At 43.6% G+C, this 26768-nt stretch overlaps 1 protein-coding gene across 9 annotated transcripts in view; it reads right to left on the reverse strand.

Moving 5' to 3' along the window:
* The window catches only part of caskin1 (CASK interacting protein 1), a 163432-nt gene that overhangs the window by 55401 nt on the left and 81263 nt on the right, over nt 1-26768 (reverse strand). For all 9 annotated transcript variants that reach the window (XM_086186250.1, XM_086186249.1, XM_086186248.1 and 6 more), the window contains exons 2-7: nt 21612-21663; nt 9734-9831; nt 9012-9157; nt 2035-2130; nt 1635-1765; nt 312-420 (exon numbers count right to left, since the gene is read on the reverse strand). In XM_086186250.1, the coding sequence (XP_086042376.1) occupies nt 312-420; nt 1635-1765; nt 2035-2130; nt 9012-9157; nt 9734-9831; nt 21612-21663 (632 nt within the window). The remainder of the gene's footprint in view (nt 1-311; nt 421-1634; nt 1766-2034; nt 2131-9011; nt 9158-9733; nt 9832-21611; nt 21664-26768) is intronic.

The following is a 26768-nucleotide window of genomic DNA, read 5'->3' on the forward strand; positions in this document are numbered from 1 at the left end:
CCGTGCTCAAGCCTGGGCTTGTATTTAGAACCTTCTTGCTGTGAGGTGTCAGTGCTAACCACTGCGCCGCACTTCCATAATGCTTTTTTTAAATGTGTTCTGAAGCCTGCAAGGTTTTAAAATAAAGCAAGTAACATTTATTTCTACTGTGTGTGTGTGTGTGTGTGTGTGTGTGTGTGTGTGTGTGCATTCCCATGTGACAGATATGGTCTGAAATACTAATATATCTCATGTTTGTGGGGAGTCAAAATTAGATAGGGATTGTCCTTTCAGAGAACTGGAGCTCAGGTGTTGATGCTAGTTCCACATACCTCCAGCAGGAGTCTCACCGCCTCTGTCTTGCCACAGAGGGCAGCCTCATGCAGGGCAGTCCCTGCTTTGGTCTGTCTGTTAATGTCGATTCCTGCCTGGATCAACAGTCTGTCGGCAGAAGACATAAAGAGCAAGAATAAGAGAATGAGGTTGGAGGTGTAGCAAGAGATTACAGAGCGAAACTGAGCTTTGGAAGGAAAAGAATTTGAATGAGCAAGTATGGCGATGGGAGGGGGTGAGAGCAGTGGGAGAGGTGTCAAAAGAAACAGCTATTTTAAAGTGAAGCCAAGTGAAAAAAGCCCTTAAGTTTCAAAACCAGAAATGCATTTATCCATTGTTCAATGCTTTTCTTCTCACTCATGTAGCAAGTTTTAATGTAAAGTTATCATTCTCGGTAGCCACTTAAATTAACTTTTTAACTATATAAACAAAGACAAGTTTGTCATATTTCTGTATTCTGAAAACAGAATAATAAAATTTCCTGTAGGTGGCCATGGTACCTATTTGATGTTGCCATGTTAGAACATTTCTGGACAGTTTTTCTGAAATTAGTCATCAGTTGCCATTAGCTTCAAGCTAAATCTCCATTATTGATTCACTCTGTATTCTGGAGTCAAAAAGAAGTGATGCAGGAAGGAAAAAATGTCTTTTTGAGCTCATGACACCTATCAGTGAGTACTTGAAAGGCTAAACTCCCTTTTTTGGGTAAAGTCTCACTTAAACCTGGAAATGGAATTTCCCATGTAGTAGCTGTCCAAATTCATAGCTGCCTTAAGATAAAATCGTATCATAAATTGGAACTGTTGTTTTGCTAATTTGGTTAAATTAACTTTTTGGATAAAAACTGATAATGCCCAATGATATTTTGAGTCCAGCTTCCTTATCCAAAATGAACCATCATTTTATTATCGGGGTGGTATAAATTCATTTTCCTCTAACTTGTGGTGAATTAGTATCTACATGTGAGTGTGTGCCTGTGAAAGACCAGGCCTAATGTGCATCATTTATTAGTGTCACTTCAAGATGGGCACGTTCTGCTTTATCAACTATGTTTTATATGCTCCTTCTCTCTCTGTCCCTGCCATTCTCTCCTCTGCCCTCCAGCTCATTTTACAGTAGTCCTCTCAAATGTCTCTGTTTATTCACCCTGTTGCCTCACTGTTTGTCTGCCAAACAAACTAACGACTGCCTTGTACACACAAATTCACATTCATGCATGAACACACACACACACACACACACACACACACACACACACAGCATACAAGTGATTGAGCATGATGAAAGATAACAAAAATGACATGATGGGAAAATGCATCTACCTGATGATGTCTATATGTCCATTCTTGGCAGCCAGGTGTAGCGGAGATGTCCCATTGGGGTCAGTCGAGTCACCTTTTTTAGGTTCCAGCAGAGCAGCACACATGTTACTAGAAAGCAACAATTGGACTACCTGCATACACACAAAAAAACCACAAGCAACAGGTTTCAAGAGACTTGTAGATTATCTTCAGCAATGACTTTTTTGTCTAAGTAATAATTAGAAATATTGCATTGTTTTTGTGCCTGTCACAGTGACCTTGAACAATGACCTTTGACCACCAAAATCTTTTCAGTTTGTTTTTCCAAGTGCATATTTGTGACAAATTTGAAGAAATGCCCTCAAAGTGTTAATATCATATCAACAAGAATGGGAAAACAACATAAAACAAAGGCTCTTACCCCGACTCGGCCAAATTCACAGGCCAGATCCAGGGGTGTTTTCCCTGCATTATCCACAATACATGGGTTGGATTGGTGCTGCAGGAGCATCTCAGACTGGAGGCAGGAAATAGACACACAGAGACACACAGAGACACATGAGAAGAAAAGACAGGTTAAGAGGCCATTGGTTGAGAGGCAGGGGCACAACTTGAACAAGATGTAAAGGCAATGAGGACTTATTAACAAAGTCCCTCTCATGAAAATTTATTATCAAATGCAATTTGCCACAAGCAGGTTATTTGCTAATAGACACAAAGCACAATGTCATTTGTCCATCTATAAAAAGCCTTCATTGTTAAGTAACCTTTTTATATTTCATCAGTGCTAGAATGGTTCTCTTGTGTTTGGAAATTATTTTTTTCCTTTGATACCCCTAATCTTGGAATATTCTCCAACAGACACTAAAATTGGATGCTCTTCCAACTTTTACTGTATTCAAACATGATATCTGGCAACTGTATGCCATCTTGTAAGTGCTTTAGCTGAGTTACTACTGAGCAAAGAAAAAAAAATCAATCAGCAACTTCACTGCTTGATATCCCTAAATCATATAGACTGGTCTTTTAAAGGAACATGCAAAGTTCTTTGGAAGATACACTCATGTGCTGTCCTCCCCAGAGCCAGACAAGGTGACAGATACCCTCCTTTTTACAGATATGCAAAGACTAGAGTGACCAGAAAGAGAATACAAGAGTCATCATGAGCAAGGTTCCGTGATTTTCCTCTGAAAGGTCCAGTCCATTGAGGTCTGCACACTTCTCTGACTGTTTAATGGGGGCACTTAAGCTAGTGTGTTATTTTTACAGTAATCTGTTTGGAGGAGCTAGATTAATGAACTAAACAAGAAGGCTGGATCTATTGTTGGCTTGACCCCTGCCTTGCTAGACCTGATCTAAGAGTTTAAAAAAGGCAGTAAACTCAAGAGCATCATGTGTGGTGAGGATAATCTGATGCATTGCATTTGTTTGTCAGCCAACTTTAGGAAAGTCATTCTCACAAAGTTGAGGCAAAGTCTTGGTGAGAAGTGCATGAAGGCTTTTGATGGAGGTATTCTAACATGCCCATCTACTACCATTCATTATGCTAAACTAACTAGCAGTAAGCTGGTCTCTTTGGGTCTCAGCTACCTAATCCACATGTAGTGGAGACAATAGTGTCTTTCTTGTTGTCTACCTATGGAAAGGATGGCAAATAAGTCTATCTACCAAAAGGATGGCCTGTTCCCTCACTTCAAGGATCCTCATTTTGGTAAAGATAATTTGAATTCACCATATCAAATGATGACATCCCAACTCCACAATTAGAGGCTGTAGTTGGCCACTAGGGGTCAACATTCTCTCATGGAACAGAAGTACTTAACACTGTACCACTGTGCCATGCCATGTGCTAAAAAATTACAAGAATAAAAAGATACAATTATGTAATGCATACTCAAAAATGAATACAGTCAGTTTTCCACACACTTGCTCACAAATCCTCATTATGTCATTCTGTGTTAAAAGTCAAACTACAGGTGCCCTCAGGACACTACCAGAAAGCAGAAAACACATCAATACAGTTGCTCTTTTCCATCTAAAAGTACACAATAATATGATTGTACAACAGTTTGGGACATCTTTTCATAATCTATTAAGACTGTTGTTTCTCCTGCACTGTCTCCTCCCTGCACAATTTTGGAACTGTCATTACCATTACTTGTTGCACTTTGTAGTTTGGCCTTGGTGTCTCGCAGTCTCTCTGTGTTTCCACAGATCCACCAGAGCCCCAACCGCCGCCTGCATCGCCCCCCCCCCCCCCTCTTATTCCCTACTGTTACACCGGCCTGCGCTCCCCTTCCATGAACCAGTCTGCCATCCAGTCCCCCATCAAGCTGGCTTGCTCTCCCTGCCTCCCCTTCCAGAAGCTTCCTTCTTCAGCTGTTATTAACATTTCCTTGTTTCCCACATTTTGTATTGTAAACTGTTCTCTTGTCTGTAACAACATCTACTGCACGTCTGTCCGTCCTGGGAGAGGGATCCCTCCTCTGTTGCTCACCCTGAGGTTTCTCAGATTTTTCCCTGTTAAAAGGGTTTTCTATGGAGTTTTTCCTCAGTTGATGTGAGGGTCTAAGGGCAGAGGATGTTGTTATGATGCCATGTGAAGCCCTTTGAGACAAACTGTTTGTGAAAACGGGCTATACAAATAAAATTGCCTTGCCTTGCCTTGCCTTGTCATTTTAGATATGTATCCATGACTGTGGCTTCCTAAAATCATTGTCAAAATATTGTAATGAAGACACAGAGCTATTTACTTTCATGACTGAATACATTTGGAAAGATTGCATTCAGCTTATCCCTGGGTGAGCTGAATCCATTAGTGCAGGGATGGCAGCTTGTCCTTGCCAAAAACCTCACAAGAGGACTGTGACATCAAGCAAAAGGAAAATTTGGTTATAGTTGTGTGCTTTTGGTATTGAGATTCACCTGAAAGGACCATTTATTTTATTTTTTATTTTTTCAGGACAATGCACATTGATGAACAAAAAGTGTAAGTAAATGTGCCAGATTATAGCTTGGGGGCTAATTTCCATCTGTAGTCCAAATTAAGCAGGTTGATGTTACAGTAGAAAAGACAGTAAAAGAAGCCATACAAAACAGCAAGAAACAAAAAGAAAGAAAAAAGGACAATAAATTCATATGTTAGAGGTGGTTGCACATTTGGTTAGCTCTTGAAAGTGGCTAGACTGGGGCATTCCCTTATAGCTGGTGAATTGCATTGCATTGTAGTATTTCATAAAGTAAGCAAACAGAGGAAAATTTACAGATATTGTCAAAACTCATTAGTTTATATTTCTCTAAGATGTTGCAATGATGGTATGAGCGAGGATTTTTATTCAGAGTTTTAAGTGCCTTTTTGTACAGGAGTTCTATTGGTTTGAGGATCGTAAAGCCTGAAATAGACCAGCTGGCTGAAATAGCCAAAATATAGCTAAAATGAGAAATTTCATTGCCTGCAAAAACATCAGGGCAGCTGCTTTGACAAAGATCCTCAAATTTGCTTAAAATTATAAAAATTGAATTACATTTTTTTGGATAGCATCTTGATAAGACAGTTACTTAGACAAATATAAACATGACAGGTTTTTTTTTTTGCATTTGATATGAGACACGACCTATTGAGCCATGTTTGTATGTGTGAGAGCTGTTGAGAGCATACATGCTGCCTCCTTGGGGATTTTTGCTTCAGTAAAATCCTGCATAGAGCTGGACATCAACATGTAAACAGCGTTCAGGTAGATCATCAATATATAAAGAAAAGAAAATGGGCCCCAGTATGGACCCTTGGGGGGCTCCTACTGGGCAACACATGTAATCAGAACTGGCCTCATCCACCACAGTGCATTGTTCTCTGTGTGATAGGTATGAAAGAAACCAACTTATGGATTGAACAGAAAAATTGAAACGAGACAGTCCAGATAGCAATACCTTGTGATTGTCGGTGTCAAAAGCTTTTTTAAGTCCAGAAATACAGCACCAACAAATCCATTTTTATCTAGCTGGCATTTCATTTTTTTTCATGAACATGGCCAATGCAGTTTCAGGTGAGTAGTAGGGCCGAAACCCAAATGGGATTTAAAGGTGTTTGGCTATTGCTAAAGAATTCAATGATTTGTTTAGAAACCCATTTTTCAATTATTTTAGAAGTGATAGGTAGAATACTGATTGGTCTGTAATTATTCATGTCAGATTTGTCCCCAGCTTTAAATGTAGGAGTGATGGTGGCTGAATTCCACGCCTTGGAGACAATGGAGTTTTTTTATAGATGCAACTAAATGCATGAGTGGGGGCGCTAGAACCTCCTTATGTGATTTTATAAAGCTAGTGTCAAGCCCATAAATATACTTAGCCTTAGAGTTGTTCAAGGCAGTTGTGATCTCAATAACTTCTGGTTCCGTGATTTCTTGGATGTGAAATTTGAGATGAGCAGTGTCAGTTTTAGAAGGAGCCTGCTGATCAAAACCCTGGAAAGATGTGAATTGTTTGACCAAATGTTCTATAGATTTGATGAAATAAAAGACTGCCAACCACTCATTGTCCACAGAGCTAATTGTCCAAAGAGCTCATTGTCTACAGAACTCCAGACCCCAAAGGGATGGTTGACTGCTAGTTAGCTTAGCAGCAATGAATGTTAGCATTGTGGCAGCGGAGAAAACCATCTCAAAAGTCATCATATATAATTTTCTCCAAAATGATCTCTGCCTTCATTAAAGGAACTAGGGTTGTACTTAAGTCACCAAAAAAAAAACTGCTAAAAATGATGAGATATTGCTATGTTATCAGTTACATACACAGAACTACTTTGACTGTTACAGCCTGTCGTCACATTTTATTTTCTCAGCTTCTAAAGCCTGTGGCTCTTCCACAGTGTATATTCCAGTTCAAATAGATCACGAACAGGGTCTTGGCTTGTCCAGAAGTATTCCTCCTCATCGTCTCTTACAAAGTGGGCAATTCATAGTAGCAGCAGTTGATCTTCTGGTCAGCAAATGCTTTGTTTTGTTGACCAAAGTTATGATAGGGCTTTCAAGCTTTCATTGCTGTGTCAAATCACTTTAGCTGGTCAGGAGTACCAGTAGTTCTAGGTATTTATCTGACTTGAAAACATATCTCCTAATTTTCCAGCATTTTTTTCTCATAGCAGCACCCATCCGGCAGGGGTTTGGTGCATTGTGATGCATGAAGAAGGCAGGGAGGGGTATCACAAAGTCTTTTTCTTTTATAATATATTTTCTGCCCTTTCCCCCTGTTTTCCTAACAAGTTGTACATTGCCAGTTCACCATTCCAAGTTTTCATGGTCATTGCTCTGCCCCTTTGCTGCTCTGGGGAGCATCAAATGCTTCCTCAATCCCATGTGGTTTCATCAGTTGTATCTCTTCCACCTGACAGCAATGAACTCCACCAGGAAATGCTGTAAGGTGTGGGATGACATTCCACCCAGTTCTTCTCCCCCCAAACAGGCACTCCAACTGACCAAGAGAGGTGTTAGTGCAGTCACCAACAAACATACCCTCGTCTGGCCTCCCACTAAACAGACATGGCCAGTTATGTCTGTACAGACACTCAATCAACCCAGAGGCTACACAGGATGGTAGGCAGTAGCCGCATCACTACCTGAGTGCCATTAGGTCATATTCTTATTAATAAATAAAAATTAGTAATTTAATCTTGCTGAATCTTTCCTGTTTTAACTTCTGGGCTCATTCAGTTTTGGAGTGGAGTGGAGTGGAGTATTATTTGGTTATGAATCCTCTCAGACTGGGAGCAGTTGTCAATCAGAGCTCCAGCTCCAGTTTATAACTATGGTTGAAATAAATCACGTATATTTGATCAAGCAGAATAATGTGTTTCTTCAGATTTTAGCACCTGTGAATGCTCAAGCATATCTCTCTCCTCTGGGGTATGAGACCTGCTTCTGTGAGGCTGTGACATTTCATTGTTGTTTCTTTGGCAAGCGTGCAGAAGCATTTCCAAAACATTTTATTTGGAACCTCCAAAGGTTCTTAGATGGAAGTTTCTAGAGTACTGAAATTGCTTTCTTGCATATTTTTTTTCTTTTCACATTTTTTTCACAAGAAAATATAAGTTCACCCATCAGTTCCTAGTTAGCCCTCCATGGTCACACAGGTGTTTTCTGTTGTGGCTTAGACATGTACTCAAACTTACATGAAACTTTGCCCAAAAATAGTTTTGCCTTTCAATCACTCACTTACAGGTCCTTTGAGTTCAAAAATATATTTTCCCCCCTGCATTAGATCTTTGTGACTCCAGAATGTAGGAAGAGCCTGCAACATACACTGTATGAAGCTATTGGTGCCTGATGGCTAACAACTGCTACAGCAACAAAATGACAACAAAACTAATGCCTATGAGCAAACTTTTGAGTGCATCATATTATTAATCAGCATCTTCTTTACTAAGCTATGTACTCCGTCAACCACAAACAAGAAAAAATAAAGAAAAACATGATAAGCGCTATAGCATTTGTGGACTGCTGAGCATACAACTGGAATATGAGGATGTGATAGAATGATGATCTTGACAGTTTATAACTTAAACATTCGGTAGAATATTCATTGAGAATATTCCTTCAGTTAGACTGAAATCATTCTGATTGGACATTCCAGTTTGTCTATTTACATGGATGCTACATTACTTTTGACCATTTACATGGATGCTAAATGACGCAATGTTTGTGCTCTTGTTAATTATTTATCCACAACATGGTAAAACTGAAAGCTACCTGGGTCAGAAGTACTTTTGCTACTTCAACTTTGTGCTTTGTGATAGGGTGCCTTTTACCTTTACCAGGGGTCCTTCATTTGGTCAATGCTTCGGTAGATGGTGGACAATTCTTGGTGTCCAATAAAAAAGTTTTATCAGCCATGGATCACTTATGTTTTGCTCTTGCCATGTTCCTGTTCCTCCAAATAAATCTTCTTCATCTGATCCTTGCAAAAATGTGTTCATGTGTGGCTAATGTGCAGAAAGAATATATTTATCCCAATCCGAAAGAAATTATCAGATTAGATGCTAACATGGTAATTTTTCTACTATTAAACAGATTACACAAGAGATTACACTACCCCTCCAAATAAATGGAGTTTAAGGTAGACAGTAGATCTGCTGATGCTGTTTGGGTCTGTTGTAAGTGTGGATCAACCCCCATGTTGCTGTAGTGGCTACAAGAATAAGATCATTGATACAAGTGGCCAAAATGATTTTCCTCTGTAGGGTGCCTAAGCTTAGCCATAAATTTAGGGTACAGACCTCAGGTATTCCAAAGGAGCGGCTACTTTGTTCATCTCTTGAGGTGTTATGACAATGTACACCGTTGTTAGCTGGTTATCAAAGTTATAATACATTTAACTTGTGATTTTTTTTCTAATGTTACTCACCACATCATAGTGACCGTGCTGTGCTGACAGGTGGAGAGGAATCTGTCCTTCATCTGATTGGCCATTGACAGATGAACCAGATTTTAGCAGCATCTTCATAGGCTCAGCCCTCCCTTGCCAAGCTGCATAGTGCAGTGGACGCATGCCTACACATAGGAACAAACACAGAGCATGAATACATAGGCCATTCTCATATGTAGAAAGGGAAATGTGTATGTGTGTGTGTGTGTGTATATGGATGTTTGTTGCAGGTGTTTTAATATTTAATTGATTAATGACGATCATCATTGATAGATAATTGTTAGATAGTTTAAGGGAAGTGGTGAAAGAGACAGAAGCGCCACTGCACTTCAGAACCTCCAATAACATCCTGTTCAGTTCAATGTTGTGCAACACCCCACAGAGATACCACTAACATACTAAAGCACAACTGATCAAGACAGCCATTTGCTCTGAAGCAGCAGATCAGCAAACATGAGTGACCCTTAACAGAATAAGCAATAGAAAATGGAAGGATGGATGGAATTTTTGAATGAGTATTTGACTGCATGTTATTATGTGACTGTCACAATGATCTCATAACAATCCTCTGACTCCAACAGGTCAAACTGAGTTGAATAGGGAAGACTGTCCCCGTCAGGCTGCGTTTGAAGGTGTGTGTGTGTGTGTGTGTGTGCACACGCGCACTCACACACACGTTATCAGGTGTTTGTGTCTCTCACCTTTCTGATCTCTGATGTCAACAGCAGCCTGTGATTCCAGAAGCAGATTGATGAGTTCCAGGTTCCCATTGAGGGCTGCATGATGCAGTGGAGAAAACCTATAGCGGACACACAAACACACACACACACACACACACACACACACACAGCATGAATACAAAGGCCATTCTCGTGTGTCAAAACGGAAGTGTGTGTGTGTGTGTGTGTACGTGTGTCATCTGCCATGTCAGTGATAATGATAAAGCTTAGCATGACAAATAGACTAAAAGCAAAGGATTAGGACCAAACAACTGCATGTGCTTTAGATTTGAAAATGGAACAGGGAGATGAAATATGACATTATGTAAAATTTACAGTGTAAGCAAGAGAGACTGGTATGTTGGCTGATGAGAACAAATATCACATCAGGACACAGACAAATGTGAGTAAATGAGTGTAAGTGAAAACATACAAACTCCTCTTTATGTCAAATACCAGTGTGGCACTTGTATACTCCAGGGGGTGGAACAGACGGGATGTCAAGGTTAGCACTGGCCACTGGGAAGCAACCCCTCCTCCTGTTTCCCATTCCCCTAATGAGCACACCTGCAGCAGATCCTGCTGGAGATGTATACCCCAGCCTTCACTCTGTTCTCCACCAGATCATACCAGAAACCTGCGATCCTAACACTGCTGTCTTTTTGCCTGCCCAGCCTGTCTTCCTCCCTGTGTAATCCCTTTCCTGTCTGACTGGTGTCCCTGCCCCTATGTCTTTGGATTTACCAGTAGTGACCTATGCCTGAGCCTCAGCCACACTCATGTCTGCCCAACCCCCCACCTTGGAATCTGTTTGAGATTGTGTTTGGGTCCTGCTTCATGGTTCTTGTCAAGTGCATGGTCCAATCTGGCAACCAAGTGGGTGGAGAGGGACAGTTGGTTATTAGGAGATGACAACCCTTACAAACCCAGGATTCCCCTCCAAAAGTCTTGGACACCACGATGCCACCCCATATAGTCTCATTCAACCACTGGTCTTTTCTCTATGCTTCTTGACTCTGGAGCAGTGCTGCCAAATGTGGGACCAAGGGGCCAAATGTGTGTTGAACCAAAATGTCTGCTTATCGTGTCCGACAGGCATCCTCCACTGGGGAGGATCAAGTCCATTGACCACAATTGTAGTGAGGTGGTTACTCACCACCCTCTCAGTGCACTTACCCAATGTGGCCATGCCACCAGTCTCAAGTACTTCCTCTCACTGGCATTGGGCTTTTTAGCACATGTATGATAGTGGATTCCTACCATGCCTATAAACACAGCTAGAGTCTTGGGGCTGCTGGAATAAGCTGAGTTCAGCTCCCTGGCATTGGGCTTTTTTAACACATGTATGATAGTGGACGGCTGCACAGTGGTGCAGTGGTTAGCACTGTCGCCTCACAGCAAGAAGGTTCCAGGTGCGAGTACCGGCTCGGGCATGGGATCTTTCTGTGTGGAGTTTGCATGTTCTCCCCGTGCCTGCGTGGGTTCTCTCTGGTACTCCGGCTTCCTCCCACCGTCCAAAGACATGCAATTTGGGGACAAGGCTGATTGGATACTCTAAATTGACTGTAGGTATGAATGTGAGTGTGCATGGTTGTTCGTCTCTGTATGTTGGCCCTGCGATGGACTGGCGACCTGTCCAGGGTATACCCCGCTTCTCGCCTGTAGATGCTGGGATAGGCTCCAGCCCCCCCCCCCCCGCGACCCTTACTTGTAAGGAATAAGAGGAAGATGACGATGGACGATGATAGTGGACTTCTACCATGCCTGTAGAGCACAGCTGGAGTCTTGGGGCTGCTGGAACAGCTGAGTGATAATTTTCCCCAGATGAGCAGAGCATTCCCTCAGGACCCTATCTTTAAGGTCATCTGAACCAGGGCTTTGTGGTGGTCGATGCTGCCTAGTATGGATATCATCTTCCTCTTAAACACCATAATGTATGAGAAGGTTGTGCTGGTAAGAATTCAGTCATTCTAGGTAGGTACCTTGTTGAACTGGCTATCTACTAAGAACCCACATTTACTCTGTAAAGGTGGTGGGGTCAGAGCATCAGATGTGGACTGGTTTCTGGGCAATGCTCATTATAGTAGTAAGTCCTTTCTGTGTCGTCTTAAGGAATTTTCCTCTCGTTTGGTTTTATAGTTGAGCTTATCTGAAATTGTTCTCCATCATCTATTCATCCCCTTAATATTTCAACAGTACCACTATTTCAGACTTGAATTGTTTGTTTATCTTTTGTTTTTACATTTTTGTATTGTATTTTTGAAGCAAAAGGGTGACATTAAGGTCAGATTAGTTAACTGCTGGATGGGGCTTCGAAACAAAAGCCCCAGGTATGTTCCTAAGACACGGATCCAGCATTCTTTCTGGTCTAGTGGCTGATGATAAATAAAATTTCAAATTTGGAGGTTCAAGTAGAGAACAGCAGTAGCTAAACCTGTTGTACCCTTCCCCCTGACAAGCAGCACAAGTTTAGTCATCACAGAATGACAGTTCAACAGACCCTTCATGGAAAAACCAGCAAGTGCTACGTGTACCCTGCCCGGAGGGGCACCGGGGCCCCGCCCTGGAGCCAGGCCCGGGGTGGGGGCTCGAAGGCGAGCGCCTGGTGGCCGGGCCTTGGTCTGTGGGGCCCGGCCGGGCCCAGCCTGAAGAGGAGACACAGGCACGTCCTCCCTTGGACTCACCACTCATCGGGGGAACCGGAGGGGTCTGGTGCAATGTGGTTTGGGTGGCAGTTTCAGGCGGGTGCCTCGGCTGTCTGAACCACAGACATGGAAGCTGGCTTTTGGGACATGGAACGTTACCTCTCTGGTGGGGAAGGAGCTGGAGCTGGTGGAAGAGATTGAGCGTTACCGGCTAGATATAGTCGGCCTCACCTCGACACATAGCTCTGGGTCCGGAACCCGAGTCCTTCAGAGGGGTTGGACTTTCTCTTTTGCTGGAGTTGCTCCGGGTGAGAGGCGGAGGGCGGGGGTGGGCTTTTTGGTTGCCCCTCGACTCTCTGCCTGTACGTTGGGGTTTACCCCCGTGGACGAAAGGGTTGCTTCCCTGCGCCTTCGGGTCAGGGAACGGGTCCTGACTGTGGTCTGCGCATATGCGCCGAACACCAGTTCAGAGTACCCACCCTTTTTGGAGTCCTTGGGAAGGGTACTGGATGGTGCCCCGGCTGGGGACTCCATTGTCCTACTGGGAGACTTCAACGCTCACGTGGGCAACGACAGCATGACCTGGAGAGGTGTGATTGGGAGGAACGGCAGGCCCGACCTGAACCCGAGTGGTGTTCAGTTATTGGACTTCTGTGCAAGTCGCAGTTTGGCCATAACGAACACCATGTTCGAGCATAAGGATGCCCACCGGTGCACATAGCACCAGGACACCCTAGGTCGCAGGTCTATGATCGATTTTATAGTCGTATCATTTGACCTCGGACCGCATGTTCTGGACACTCGGGTGAAGAGAGGAGCTGAGCTGTCAACTGATCACCACCTGGTCGTGAGTTGGATCAGATGGCAGGGGAAGATGCCGCGCAGACCTGGCAGGCCCAAACGAGTAGTGAGGGTTTGTTGGAAACGCCTGGCAGAAGAACCAGTCAGAACGATCTTTAACTCCCACCTCCGGCAGAGCTTTGATCACATCACGGGGGTAGTGGGGGACATTGAGTCCGAATGGGCCATGTTCCACTCTTCCATTGTCGAAGCGGCTGCTGTGAGCTGTGGCCGCAAGGCTGCTGGGGCCGGCCGCGGGGGCCGGCCGCGGGGGTAATCCTCGAACCCACTGGTGGACACCAGAGGTGAGGGGAGCCGTCAGGCTGAAGAAGGAGGCTTACAGGGCATGGCTGGCCTGTGGGTCTCCAGAGGCAGCTGACCGGTACCGGCAGGCCAAACGGTGTGCAGCTGTGGCGGTCGCCAAAGCAAAAACTCGGGCGTGGGAAGAGTTGGGTGAGGCCATGGAGAACGACTATCGGTTGGCTCCAAAAAAGTTCTGGCAAACCGTCCGTCGCCTCAGGGGGGGAAGGCGGCAACTTGCCCACACTGTTTACAGTGGGGGTGGGAGGCTGCTGAAGTCAACTGGGGAGATAATTGAGCGGTGGAAGGAATACTTTGAGGAACTCCTCAATCCCACCAGCAAATACTCCGTGGAGGAGACAGAGTCTGGGGAGTGCTTGGGGGGGGGGTCGTCCAATCTCCGGGGCAGAAGTCGCCGAGGCAGTTGAGCAACTCCGCGGTGGCAGAGCCCCGGGGGTGGATGAGATCCGCCCTGGGTATCTCAAGGCTCTGGATGTAGTGGGGCTGTCTTGGCTGACACGTCTCTGCAACATTGCATGGACATCGGGGGAAGTGCCTTTGAAGTGGCAGACCGGGGTGGTGGTCCCCGTCTTTAAGAAAGGGGACCAGAGGGTGTGTTCCAACTATCGGGGGATCACACTTCTCAGCCTCCCTGGTAAGGTCTACGCCAGGGTACTGGAGAGGAGGGTCAGGGCGATAGTCGAACCTCAGATTGAGGAGGAGCAGTGTGGTTTTCGTCCTGGCCGTGGAACCATGGATCAGCTCTTCACCCTCGCTAGGGTGCTGGAGGGGGCATGGGAGTTTGCCCAACCAGTCCACATGTGCTTTGTGGACTTGGAGAAGGCTTACGACCGTGTTCCCAGGAGCATACTGTGGGGGGTACTCCGGGAGTACGGGGTGGATGGCCCTTTACAAAGGGCCATTTGGTCATTCTACCGGAGGAGTGAGAGTCTGGTCCGTGTGGCCCGTAGTAAGTCGGACTTGTTCCCAGTGAGGGTTGGACTCCGCCAAGGCTGCCCTTTGTCACTGGTTCTGTTCATAACTTTTATGGACAGAATTTCTAGGCGCAGCCGGGTGGTGGAGGGGGTTGAGTTTGGTGACGGGAGGATGTCGTCTTTGCTGTTTGCGGATGACGTAGTCCTCTTAGCGCCATTGGGCCACGACCTCCAGCTCTTGCTGGGACAGTTTGCAGCCGAATGTGAAGCGGCTGGGATGAGAATCAGCACCTCCAAGTCTGAGGCCATGGTCCTCAGCCGGAAAAGGGTGGTTTGCCCACTCCGGGTTGGGGGGGGGGGGTCTTACCTCAGGTGGAGGAGTTTAAGTATCTTGGGGTCTTGTTCACGAGTGAGGGAAAGATGGAGCGGGAGATTGACAGGCGGATTGGGGCGGCATCCGCAGTCTTGCGGTTGCTAAACCAGTCTGTTGTGGTGAAGAGGGAGCTTAGCCAAAAGGCGAGGCTCTCGATTTACCGGTCAATCTACGTTCCAATCCTCACCTATGGTCATGAGCTTTGGGTAATGACCGAAAGAACAAGATCGCGAATACAAGCGACCGAAATGAGTTTCCTCCGCAGGGCGGCTGGGCTCTCCCTTAGAGATAGGGTGAGAAGCTCAGTCATTCGGGAGGGACTCAGAGTAGAACCGCTGCTCCTCCATGTCGAGAGGAGCCAGTTGAGGATGTTCGGGCATCTGGTGAGGATGCCTCCTGGGCGCCTCCCTCTGGAGGTTTTCCAGGCATGTCCAACTGGGAGGAGGCCTCGAGGCAGACCCAGGACACGGTGGAGGGATTATATCTCTCGGCTGGCCTGGGAACGCCTCGGGAACCTCCCGGAAGAGCTGGTTGAAGTGGCTGGGGAGAGGGCAGTCTGGGCTTCCTTGCTGAGACTGCTGCCCCCGCGACTCGGACCCACCAGATGAAGCGGAGGACGTCGAAGACGAAGACGAAGAATGACAGTTTTTTTTTTTGCAGTCTACAGAGTTCATTGACTTAATTTGTTTTTGTTCAACTTTCATTTTCTTGGTTCTGTTGTTCATTTGGGTGTTGTGAGCTGCCAGTTGTACCGCAGCCAGAAAGTGGGTTACAGCAAGTTATGGCTGTGGTTGTGTTTGAATGAGTATTAAATAAACACACCTGTCATAGTCTAGTTGTTACTCTCCCAGTTTCAGTCCAAGATGCAGACACCCTCTTAAGAGCTTCCTCTCTCTCCTCCTCTCTGTCCTCCTGTACTCATACCTGTTACTAATTTGACCTCTTCCGGAGCCCCTGTTCTTTCCCACTTCCCAGATCCCTGACTGATGCTGCTGCTGGAGAAGGCTACAGATATGAAGAGGCTAAAGCAGCCACCCTTAGCATCATTTTTGGCATTAGTTCTTGTATTCATATCAATATTCTCATTACTGTACGAGCACAAACATCAGCAATGTATTTGTATTGTATTTGCTAGGACAAATGATCATATTATGCTGAAATTGATTGCTTGAGTAACCTGTGGATATTATTCTTGATAGCTTGTTATACTAAAACTGCCCTGCACAGATCCAGTAATATAAAGTTTATATGTATATGATATTCTTATTTTATTATTCTTATTTTTATCATTGGTGAATTTCTTAAAATTATATTGTGCAAGTATGGCTTTCCTGATAATCTTAAAAATGTATTTTACAAATATCATTAACCATGAGTTACAGACGGAATGAAAGATGGAAAAGGTTAACGTGACATAGGTACGCCCACCATTAAGCCAGCCAAATTGCTGTTGCTTACTATAATCCACAGTACATTTATACTGAAATTGTGTCTTTATAAAAAAAATTTCCTCCCAGGTAATATGCTACCTCATAACTGCAAAGAGCAATACTTCCCAACAAGAGGTATGCCTCTGAGTACTCATGAATCAAATAATTGAATGAGTCATATTTTTGATTGTTTTATTGTGTAAGTTTAAATGTGACTAGCTAGGCTAAGCCATTATATAGGCAGCCAGCCACCAGCTTTTCACAGCACACACATTCCCAAATTTGATAAATGAGATCTGAACTTGAAACATTCCAATGCATTGTTTATAATTTTTGATTTGTTTTAAAACATGAGTTTATTAGGGCGGCACGGTGGTGCAGTGGTTAGCACTGTCGCCTCACAGCAAGAAGGTTCCAGGTGCGAGTACCGGCTCGGGCATGGGATCTTTCTGTGTGGAGTCTGCATGTTCTCCCCGTGCCTGCGTGGGTTCTCTCTGGTACTCTGGCTTCTTCTCACCGTCCAAAGACATGCAATTGGGGACTAGGCTGATTGATACTCTAAACTGACTGTAGGTATGAATGTGAGTGTGAATGGTTGTTTGTCTCGATGTGTTGGCCATGCGATGGACTGGCGACCTGTCCAGGGTGTACCCCGCCTCTCGCCATAGCTCCAGCCCCCCCCCCCCCGACCTTAACAGGAATAAGCAGAAGAAAATGGATGGATGGATGGATGGATGGATGGAGTTTATTATGAGTTTCAAGTTACAGCAAAAAGAGGAAATGAATCCTTTGCTAATGCGCTGGTGTCGACTCATTAGCCCCGTGTGCTCATTTGAAAATTCCATCAAAAGTGAGTCCTTATTCTTTAGCATTAAGAGACATGGAGCTTACTAAGTGAAAGAAGATAAAGAAGGTAAAATGGCAATTGACAATAAATATAGAGTTGAGATTTCCCTGTTTGGTGTTGCAAGGTTGCTTGGGATCTGTAAAGAAGCACTTAATTCACCAAAGTCTGTTAGATCTGTTCAAAGTGTTCCTGCCATCAACAATCAGACACCTTCATATCTGACAGAGCTTCTAATCCCCTGTTATCCAAGTAGAACCTTTTGCTCCCAGGATTCAGGGTTTCTTGTGGTCCCTAGAGTTTCTAAAAGTAGAATGGAAGCCAAAGCCTTCAGTTATCAGGCACCCCTCCTGTGGAACAGTCTCCCAGTTTCAGTCCAGGATGCAGACACCCTCTCTATGTTTAAGCAGACTAAAGACCTTCCTTTTTGATAAAGCTTATAGTTAGGGCTGCTAAGACTAGCCCTTAGATATGCTGCTATAGGCTTAGACTGCCAGGGGATCTCCCATGGTGCACTGGGCCTCTCTCTCCTCCTCTCTGTCCTCCTGTATGTGTTATACATACATGTCCCCTCTTGTTCACTGTCTACACATACGACTGCTCCCCGACCCATCTCTCAGACACTATCATGAAGTTTGCAGAGCACACCACTGTGGTCGGGCTCATCTCAGGGGGGGATGAGTCTGACTACAGAGATGAGGTCAACAGACCAACAGCATGGTGTTCAGTAAACAACTTCCAACTGAACCATAAAACCTTAAAAACTAAGGAATTACTTCTAGACTTAAGGAAGGGCAGAGCAGACCCCGTCCCACTTTACATCCATGGGGACTGTGTGGAAAGGGTCCACTCCATCAGATTTCTGGGCATGCAGATATCCAACAACCTCTCCTGGACCGCTAACACAGCAGTGATGGTAAAGACCCAGCAGTGTCTCCACTTCCTGAGTGTGCTCAGGAGAAACAACCTGGAGGAGAGGCTGCTGGTGACCTTCTACAGGGCCACCATAGAGAGCTTCCTAGCATACTGCATCACAGTGTGGTACGCAGGGTAGCAGACAGGAGAGAACTGCAGATAAAACTGGTTTCTCTCTGCCCAGCCTGGAGGACATTGCCAGCTCTCGCTATATCAGCAAAGCTGTCAACATCATCAAGGACTCTGTTCACCCTGGCAATCAACTGTTTAACCAGCTAACCTTGGGCTGGTGCTACATGTCAAAGCCAGGACAAACAGACTCAGAGACAGCTTCTCTCCTAGAGCTATCAAAAATCACAATACCAAATAACCTGCCTTACTACATTTTTATTTTGATCATATTGATCAATATGATTGTTGAAGCTGTGCAATCAGTGATGTAAATTCAGGGTAACAGGCCCCTCAAGGGGTGTGAACCCTTAAACCTATTGGTGGAAACTGGTGGTCAGTAAAGCAGTCTGACTAAAGTAGGAGGCTGTCCGAAGTACATTTCATACACAGAACAAAAGCAATCCCAGAGTTTGTGGGATGGACAGTGTGGGTGATAGTCTGGCTGTGAACTACTTGCCTAATTTTCCGGTAAGAGAAAACGCAGCCTCTTCTCAGGTTTAGTTAAGCTTCATTTCCAGTTTGCAATCCAAGTACAGTGTTGACATGAGACTGTGTGTTGTTAATGATATGTTATCACAGACACACACTGTCAAACAAAGGTGGATGCAGTTATTAGTAGCACGAAAGAACCATGCATCCACACAGCATCTAATAACTAGAACTGAACTAGTACGTCTCTGAGGCAAGACAGAAGGCGATGGAGCACTGCAATGGTGATATTCGTTCTCGTTCAGCAGAGTTTTGTACAGTTTTCAAATTTAAATGCCGTACTGCAAAGTTTTCAGAGGTCTTTTTGGAGGGGATTTGAATACAGTTAAGTGGATGTGAGGTTCAAACATTTTTGAAATGCAATCTTGTTGGTGTGGATGCCGCCTGATAGTTACTGACATGACATGTCTCATCACAAAAAAATATCAAGTAAAACAACAAACCAAAACACAAGACAATGAATGAGATGACATGGTTTCACCAAACATGAGAAAAGATGTCAACCACAGCAGATAGACTGAGGAAAAACTCATAACAAGAGTCTAAACAGAAAAGGTGCAAGTCCAAAACCATAAACGCTGTAAGACTAAAATTCTAATTTCAACTCCACCTGATGGAAATGTGTCTCTCTAGGTCAGGGGTGGGCAATCATGTGCCTTGGAGGGCCGTGTTTATGCAGGTTTTCCTTCCAACCAAACACTTTAACAGGTGATTCCACTGATTAACACACCTTCAGCTACAGAAGGGTGTTAATCACTGGAATCACCTGTTAAAGTTTTTTGGTTGGATGGAAAACCTGCATACACATGGCACATGATTGCCCACCCCTGCTCTAGGTGATAGATGCTCCAATATGTTCTGTCTGTGTCTGCCATTTAGTAAAAAACAGTTGGTGTGCAGTGAACTTTTAGAACTGCCTGCAGTGGCCAAAAAGATCAACAACGTGATGAGAGTCAACCAAAATAGTAAATTTGCAATTAGAAAACTTAACAATGTGTTGAACCTCACTATAATAGAGTTTCTGATCATTCTAAGTTGGCCCATTACTTCAATGTGATGCCTATAAAATTACTAAGTGTTTCACACAAAAACAGATTAGAGATGCTTTAATGATGGAGGCAGAGTGCTGCCAAAACCACCAGATACATTACAGGTACCTCTAAATGCCCGCATTTACTTGTACTTATTAGCCTATACCTCATTTGGCTATCTTTTACTGAACCAAATGACTTACTTACTTCTATACTGACCATATGCTGGACTTCATAATACTATGATAACATGGGACCAACAACATCAAGAATGATAATTACCATATAACAACAACCATAACTATGATTTTCCTTTTTGTTCAAACTCAAGTGGAGGGTGGAATCCAAAAGACACCAGCAAATGAAAATGAATATGTGGTGAACAATATTGTTGGGAATACAAAAAGAATGCTTGTTCAACTTGAAAATCCTGACCCCACAAAAACCTTTGATCATTTTCAGAATGACACGATCAAGAATGATATCTGTGATGCAATCAGGCTTTGCCAATCAGTGGTGAGTGTTAATTTGTAATATAATAATAATAATAATAATAATAATTATAATAATAATAATGCGGGTCGCACGGTGGTGCAGTGGTTAGCACTGTGGCCTCACAGCAAGAAGGTTCCGGGTTTTGGTCCCGGCTCGGGTGCGGGATCTTTCTGTGTGTAGTCTCCATGTTCTCCCTGTGCCTGCGTGGGTTCTCTCTGGTACTCTGGCTTCTTCCCACAGTCCAAAGACATCAAGAGGGGACTAGGCTGATTGGATTCTCTAAATTGACCGTAGGTATGAATGTGAGTGTGAATGGTTGTCTGTCTCTCTATGTTGGCCCTGCGATGGACTGGCGACCTGTCCAGGGTAAACCCCGCCTCTCGCCCGTGGATGCTGGGATAGGCTCCAGCCCCCCCGCGACCCTTACTAGTAAGGAATAAGCGGAAGACGACGATGGATGGATAATAATAATGCAACATCTCTCATTCATACCAAATACATGAATCACTGACAGGTGTGTGCTTGTTTTACATTGCAAATCTCTAAAAGAGATCCCGTCAGTTCATTCTCAATATCTTAAGAACAGATTTACAGGTTTATGAGGTGCCATTGGATAAACCATATCATCACTTGTTTGCAGTCATGGCTGGCACTACACAGTGTTTGAGAAGCACAATCAATCTATTTTTGAAATAGTGTCTCAAGGGTAGGTGTGAGATGTGTAACGCAGGGTAAATGAGTTTTAGTGCAGCAGGGTGAGACAAGTGACGGTGCAGGACTGCACATAAGGGAAAGTATCAGCAAGTGAGCATTGTGTGCAGCTCAAAAAAACCCACAATCAGCAGTATGGAGATGGTCTGAGGCTAAACTCCTATGTCTGACACGTGATTATATACTTATTACATCACTCTTTTGGTTCAAACGTTTATGGGTGTTAATCTCAGACACTGCTGTGCCCCCTCTCCCCAACCACTGCTCTGAGGGCTCTTAATGAAACCAGCTCCCCATTGCGTAATGTTTTGTTTATGGGTTTATGTGTTTTAAGCAGAAACTCACAGGCTCACAAGTGCTTGCATGAGCACATAGCCAGCAGCTGAACACATGGAAGCTTTTTTCATGACAGAGAAGGGGAAACGTATATCAACTACAATCTCAATAGTGCACTCACTCACTCACTCACTCACACACACATGCACTATTCTGAACTTTAGCTGAGTGGGATTTGGGCTAATCCCTCAGCTGGCATGTGTGTTTTAATGCTACAGAGAGAAGTCAAAGAACATAATAATACAGCTATGAAAGGGACCAGGGGGTAAAATATGTTGGGATGGATGCTGAAAAGGGGATGAAAAGGATAAAACTGTATGTGGGGAGAAATGGAGAGTAACTCACCCATCTGTGTCCTGGAAGTTTACATTCACTTTCTTTGCAGACCCAAGCAGCTCTGAAACACAATTAAAATGGAACATCAGTTATTCTTACAACAAAAAAGTTATTACAATTGCGGGTTATTGCTTGTGTGTAACATTATATTTACAACATCCATGTAACATGGGATGAATTGTATCTTCAAGTAAATATTTTTCACTTTTTACTTCCCCTTTTATTTGTCAGCATGCTATAGCAACTTCCTCAGGATACCCAGTTTTCATTCATTATGAATCCTATTGCTGTTTGCTTTCTCTGTCGCGTGTGCAGGTTCAAGCATTCGCTTGCTACTCCTTGTGGTTATGAAGGCTTCCAGACATCATAAAAACACACAATACATGGAACCTGTTTTTAATCAACAAACATGTATACAGTATCCTTTCATGAAGTCTACTGAGTCAAATTATCAATGTCACCAGATAAAATGTAAGTGTTTGAATGACCATGCAACTAGGGATAACCGAATTAACCATTAAGAATTTTACCTGAATTAATTTATTGATGTATTCCCAATATAAATATCATTTAGCATAATGGATTTTCATGATTTCATGTGATTTATGTATTGAAATAATATCTGTACATCTCTTGAAGTTATAAACCAAACACTATCCCATAAATGTCTGCAACATACTGTAGACTTAGACAATCTTAGATAATAATTTTTTGTATTTGCGTTTACTACAAATACAATATATGATAATCATGTAAATATGAGACATAACATTTATCCATTTCTCCTAAAAGTGTAAGTGTTTAGCTGAGTAGTTTATATGTGTTATTCATAGAGGGCTAACACAGGGCTGATGTATTTCAGTTGGCCAAGTTAGTGTCACCATGGGTTCCCTAGGCCATAACCCACTTTGATTTGTACATTTTTATTAATTTAAGGGATTCAGGACTCTTTCCTATGCCATTCCAATCAGCTAGATTGCTAGATTGCTTCTATCACTAAATCACCTTCCTACAGCTCAGTGGACCTGGTGACTGGCTCACTGCCAAAGCAATGTCACAGGTGAGGAAACTAATGACAGGATTAAAAATCTCTCTCATGGTGGCATGAAACTACTAATTACACACAAACAAAACAAAAACACACACACACACTAGCTTAACAGAACTAATGCAGACTATGGCACACTCACACACATTTTTCAACTTTCATAATTTTGGATTTTCTGTCTGTTTGGTTGATGTATGATGCAGTTCTGAAGCACAGGAAAGATGAGACTGTATTTTCTCTTTCCACTCTCTCTTGCTACACACATGAATACACACCGTAAAGTCTCTACACTCTCCCTCCAGGGTGCAGGAAACAGGACAGTCCCTCTATTGTGGAGGAGACAGCTCCCGGTGCCACTGGGAGAGGAACATTGATTTCTAAAAGGGCTATTTCTGAACACTTAAAGCAGGGGTTCTCACACACACACACACACACACACACACACACACACACACACACACACACACACACACACACACACACACACACATATCCTTGTACTTACTGTATATCTTTGTGAGGACTTTCATTGACATAATGCACTCCCTAGCTCCTCACCCTAACTCTAACCATCTCATTTGACTGTCTGACCCTAACCTTGACCCTAAACCTAACCAGAACCTACTTATAACCTCAACTCTAAAACCAAGTCTTGACCCTCAAACGGCCCTTTGAAGAGGTGAGGACCAGCTAAAATGTCCTCACTTTCCAAAAATGTTCTCACTCTGTTGGCTAAATGCATATTCTAGTCCTCAATATGTAGCAAGTACAAGAACACACACACACGCTTTTACTTGAAGTCTTCCACATCTGTTCAGCAGACAATTGTTATGCTTCCGCTTCCACCTCTAATTTCATTGTATGCTATACAAGGACAATGGAGGCTTTTGATTTGATAAACATAATGGGAACCAGCAATCAGCCTCGACTCCTGTGCCTATTACACCCTGTTGAATCCAGCAATGTATTTTATTCAGCTGTTTGGGAGGAGAAACTTCCATTTGGAGTAATTTTGCCATAATTCATTAAAATAACTAAAACACAACAGCTTTAAGGACATCGTGAGCATGGAAGACATTTCAGAATCAGTGATAAACACCATTGCCATGCATATTTCAAACAGTGTTCAGAATCGCCTACTAACTACCTTCTATACGATCAAATATTATATGGCTTGCATAAACAAACCATTGGTAAACAGCAGAATCTCAGGGTTCAGTTTGGTTTTTTTCCCCTTTGTTCCTTCTGTTCTCTCAATGCCTTTCGTCTCCCCGTCTAGTTGTTCTGTGTTTGTGTTTCTCGAGTTGGAACTGAGCTGGAGATCCTTCAGGCCTTCTTCTATTATCTGCTGCTCATCACACAACCGCATCTGATTTGGCAATCAAGTCACCTTTCTACTCTGCTCCGTATACGACCGGCTCATGCCTCCACTTTTTGCCAGATTGTCTGTTACCCTGGTGTGGCATTGGGCCTGGCTCCTGGAATTGAGTGTGTTTCTCGCACAAAGTATTTTGTTTTCACCTTTCCTAATCTCAAGTGGTTCCCAACCTTTTCAAATTTATAAGTCTCAAAATTTTCGCAGCCCACCTCTGACCACATAAATATGGATGCCATATAATGCGTTCTCAGAGCAATTTTGTTTCTTTTTTTTGTAGGTCACCTGGGGCAGTAGACGTTGAGTTGATTGCTTCCTGTCCTGGACCAACCCCTTGCTTGCCCTGGCCCTGTGTTTCTCTCTCCTCTCCACCTTTCCTCTCTCTCTCTCCTCTTATCCCCCTGCCCCCCCCCCCACCTCTCTCTCTCTCCTCTCCACCCCCCTCCCCTTCTCTCTCCTTCTCCATCTCAACCCCAACCGGTCAAAGTAGATGGCTGCCCACTCCGAGTCTGGTTCTACTTTAGGATTCTTCCTGTTAAAAGGGAGTTTTTTTATCGCCAACATCAGCGTATGCTTTTTCATGATGGGTCTCTTTCATTTGAATTAAAGAGTGAGGTTCTAGACCTGCTCTTTGTGTAAAGTGGGTTGAGATGACTTTCGTTGTGATTTGGTGCTATTTAGTAAAGCTTGATTGATTGATTGATTGATTGATCCGAGTACAGGAGAAACATGTTGGAACCTCCACAGTCACTAATACAGCATCTTTAAAATTAGCAACACCTTCAGTAGGCTAGCACATAATCACATAGCTTTCGACGCTTCACCATCAGTGTCTTGTCTCTCTTTCCTTTTGATTCTCCCTGTTGCTTGTCAGCTATCCATTCTTACACTCCAGTTTCACCCATCAGCATCTAACGTAAACAAGGCAAGTCCTATGCGGTCCTACTGCAAAGTGGTCTGGTTGATAACCAAATTTCCTATCTCTCATTTGCTTGTCACATGTCTAATACTTGAAGGAAAAACAATACAAAATAATGAAAATATTTAAATGTTTTAACATCCATTTAAATATACCAAGTTTTAATATTTTTAAAAAATTCCATATATTTTTATATAATCACATTGCCACCCCCCACAAATATCAAACTATTTTGGAAATGATCTTTTGGCCCACTTGCAATGCTGTCACGGTCCAGCAGGGGGCTGCAGCCCACAGGTTGGGAATCACTGCTCTCCTCTGTGTCCTAATCTCTTGTATTCCACATCCAGATTCCCCTTCCCACCTTTCCTCCCTCAACTGTGCTTCAGCTCCTTCTTTCCTGTGACCACAGCTAAGCTGCAGTCTGCTCTCCAGCCACTTGCCTCTGCCTCCCTGTGATCCAACCTCATGCTGTCACCTCAGAACCTCAACCCACCCTGCAACCTTCACCTGGCTACCAATGAACTCTGAGGTACAGCCATTCACTGAAAACCTAGCATAGAATGTTTCATGTTATGTATATATGGTCAACCAAATTGGAACACAACTGATTTTCAACATGGTTTTATTTTGGACACAACCAGAATACTATTTTGAATGTAAAAAAAATTGTTGCTGAACTGGAGCAACTGATTACAATCTAGTCAATGTTAGAGCTCGGACAAAGCTGCCTGGAATTACAGGCTACCATAGAATCAAAAGTCCCCATGAAGAGGAGATGGAGTTTGGTATAAAGCAAAACAAATGGTGAGGCTCTTCGTAACACTGCAATACAGGGACTTCTGGGTAACAGGGGCAAGTAGCAGACATGCTTAGGAGTTCTGCAATGTTTTTACTTTTATCCTTCATCCATCCATTTTCTACTTCTTATCCTGTTAAAGGTCGCAGGGGGGCTGGAGCCTATCCCAGCAGCCTTCGGGTGCCAGTCAGGGTTCACCCTGGACGGGTCGCCAGTCCATCGCAGGGCAAACACATAAGACAAACAACCATTCACACTCACAGCCATGCCTTCGGTCAATTTAGAGTATCCGATTTGCCTAGTCCCCTCTTGATGTCTTTGGACTGTGGGAGGAAGCTGGAGTACCTGGAGAGAACCCACACAGGCACAGGGAGAACATGCAAACTCCACACAGAAAGATCCTGTGAGGTGACAGTGCTAACAACTGCACCACCGTGCTGCCCTACTTTTATCCTCATTTTGCAATATTCATATTTTCGGAAAAACCCTCATTGTAAGCAGCATCAAGAAAAACGGCAAAGCCAGGAGGGGTTAAGAAGACAGAAAACAATGACAAACTTGTTCAGGCCTTGGTGCAGGTGACTGATAAAGGTGAAAATAAATTTTGCGAAGGTTAGTAACAGCAGAGCAACTTATGAAGACGTCTTAGCGGCTATCGTTTCTTTGACCTGCAATGTGAACCTAAAAGATTTGTTGAAATTAGCACAACCATTTCTGACATCAAGTCTGCTTTTGCTGAGATCAATACCTGTTTAACATCAGTGGAGGAAGCCAACAGTAACGAAACATTTGACACACGAGCAGAAGCAAAGTGGGTCCTAAAGCAGAAGGTGGCTGACGAACACTGACAATCTACTGGCTTAATCAATGAGCAGACAACTTACTTTTTGACCTTATTATCAACACTATAGCCATCATCTGAAAGGATCTGAAACTTATTCAAGGATCAAACTCAAGGCTCAATGGTGAGAAAAATGTATGGATTAATCGATATTTGGAGATTACTTTATCTAAAGATTTTTCCT

The sequence above is a fragment of the Aulostomus chinensis genome, chromosome 18 (genome assembly GCF_037954235.1).
Source record: "Aulostomus chinensis isolate RoL2024-O1b breed Wild chromosome 18, RoL_Achi_v1.0, whole genome shotgun sequence".
In the NCBI taxonomy this organism is placed as follows: Eukaryota; Metazoa; Chordata; class Actinopteri; order Syngnathiformes; family Aulostomidae; genus Aulostomus; species Aulostomus chinensis.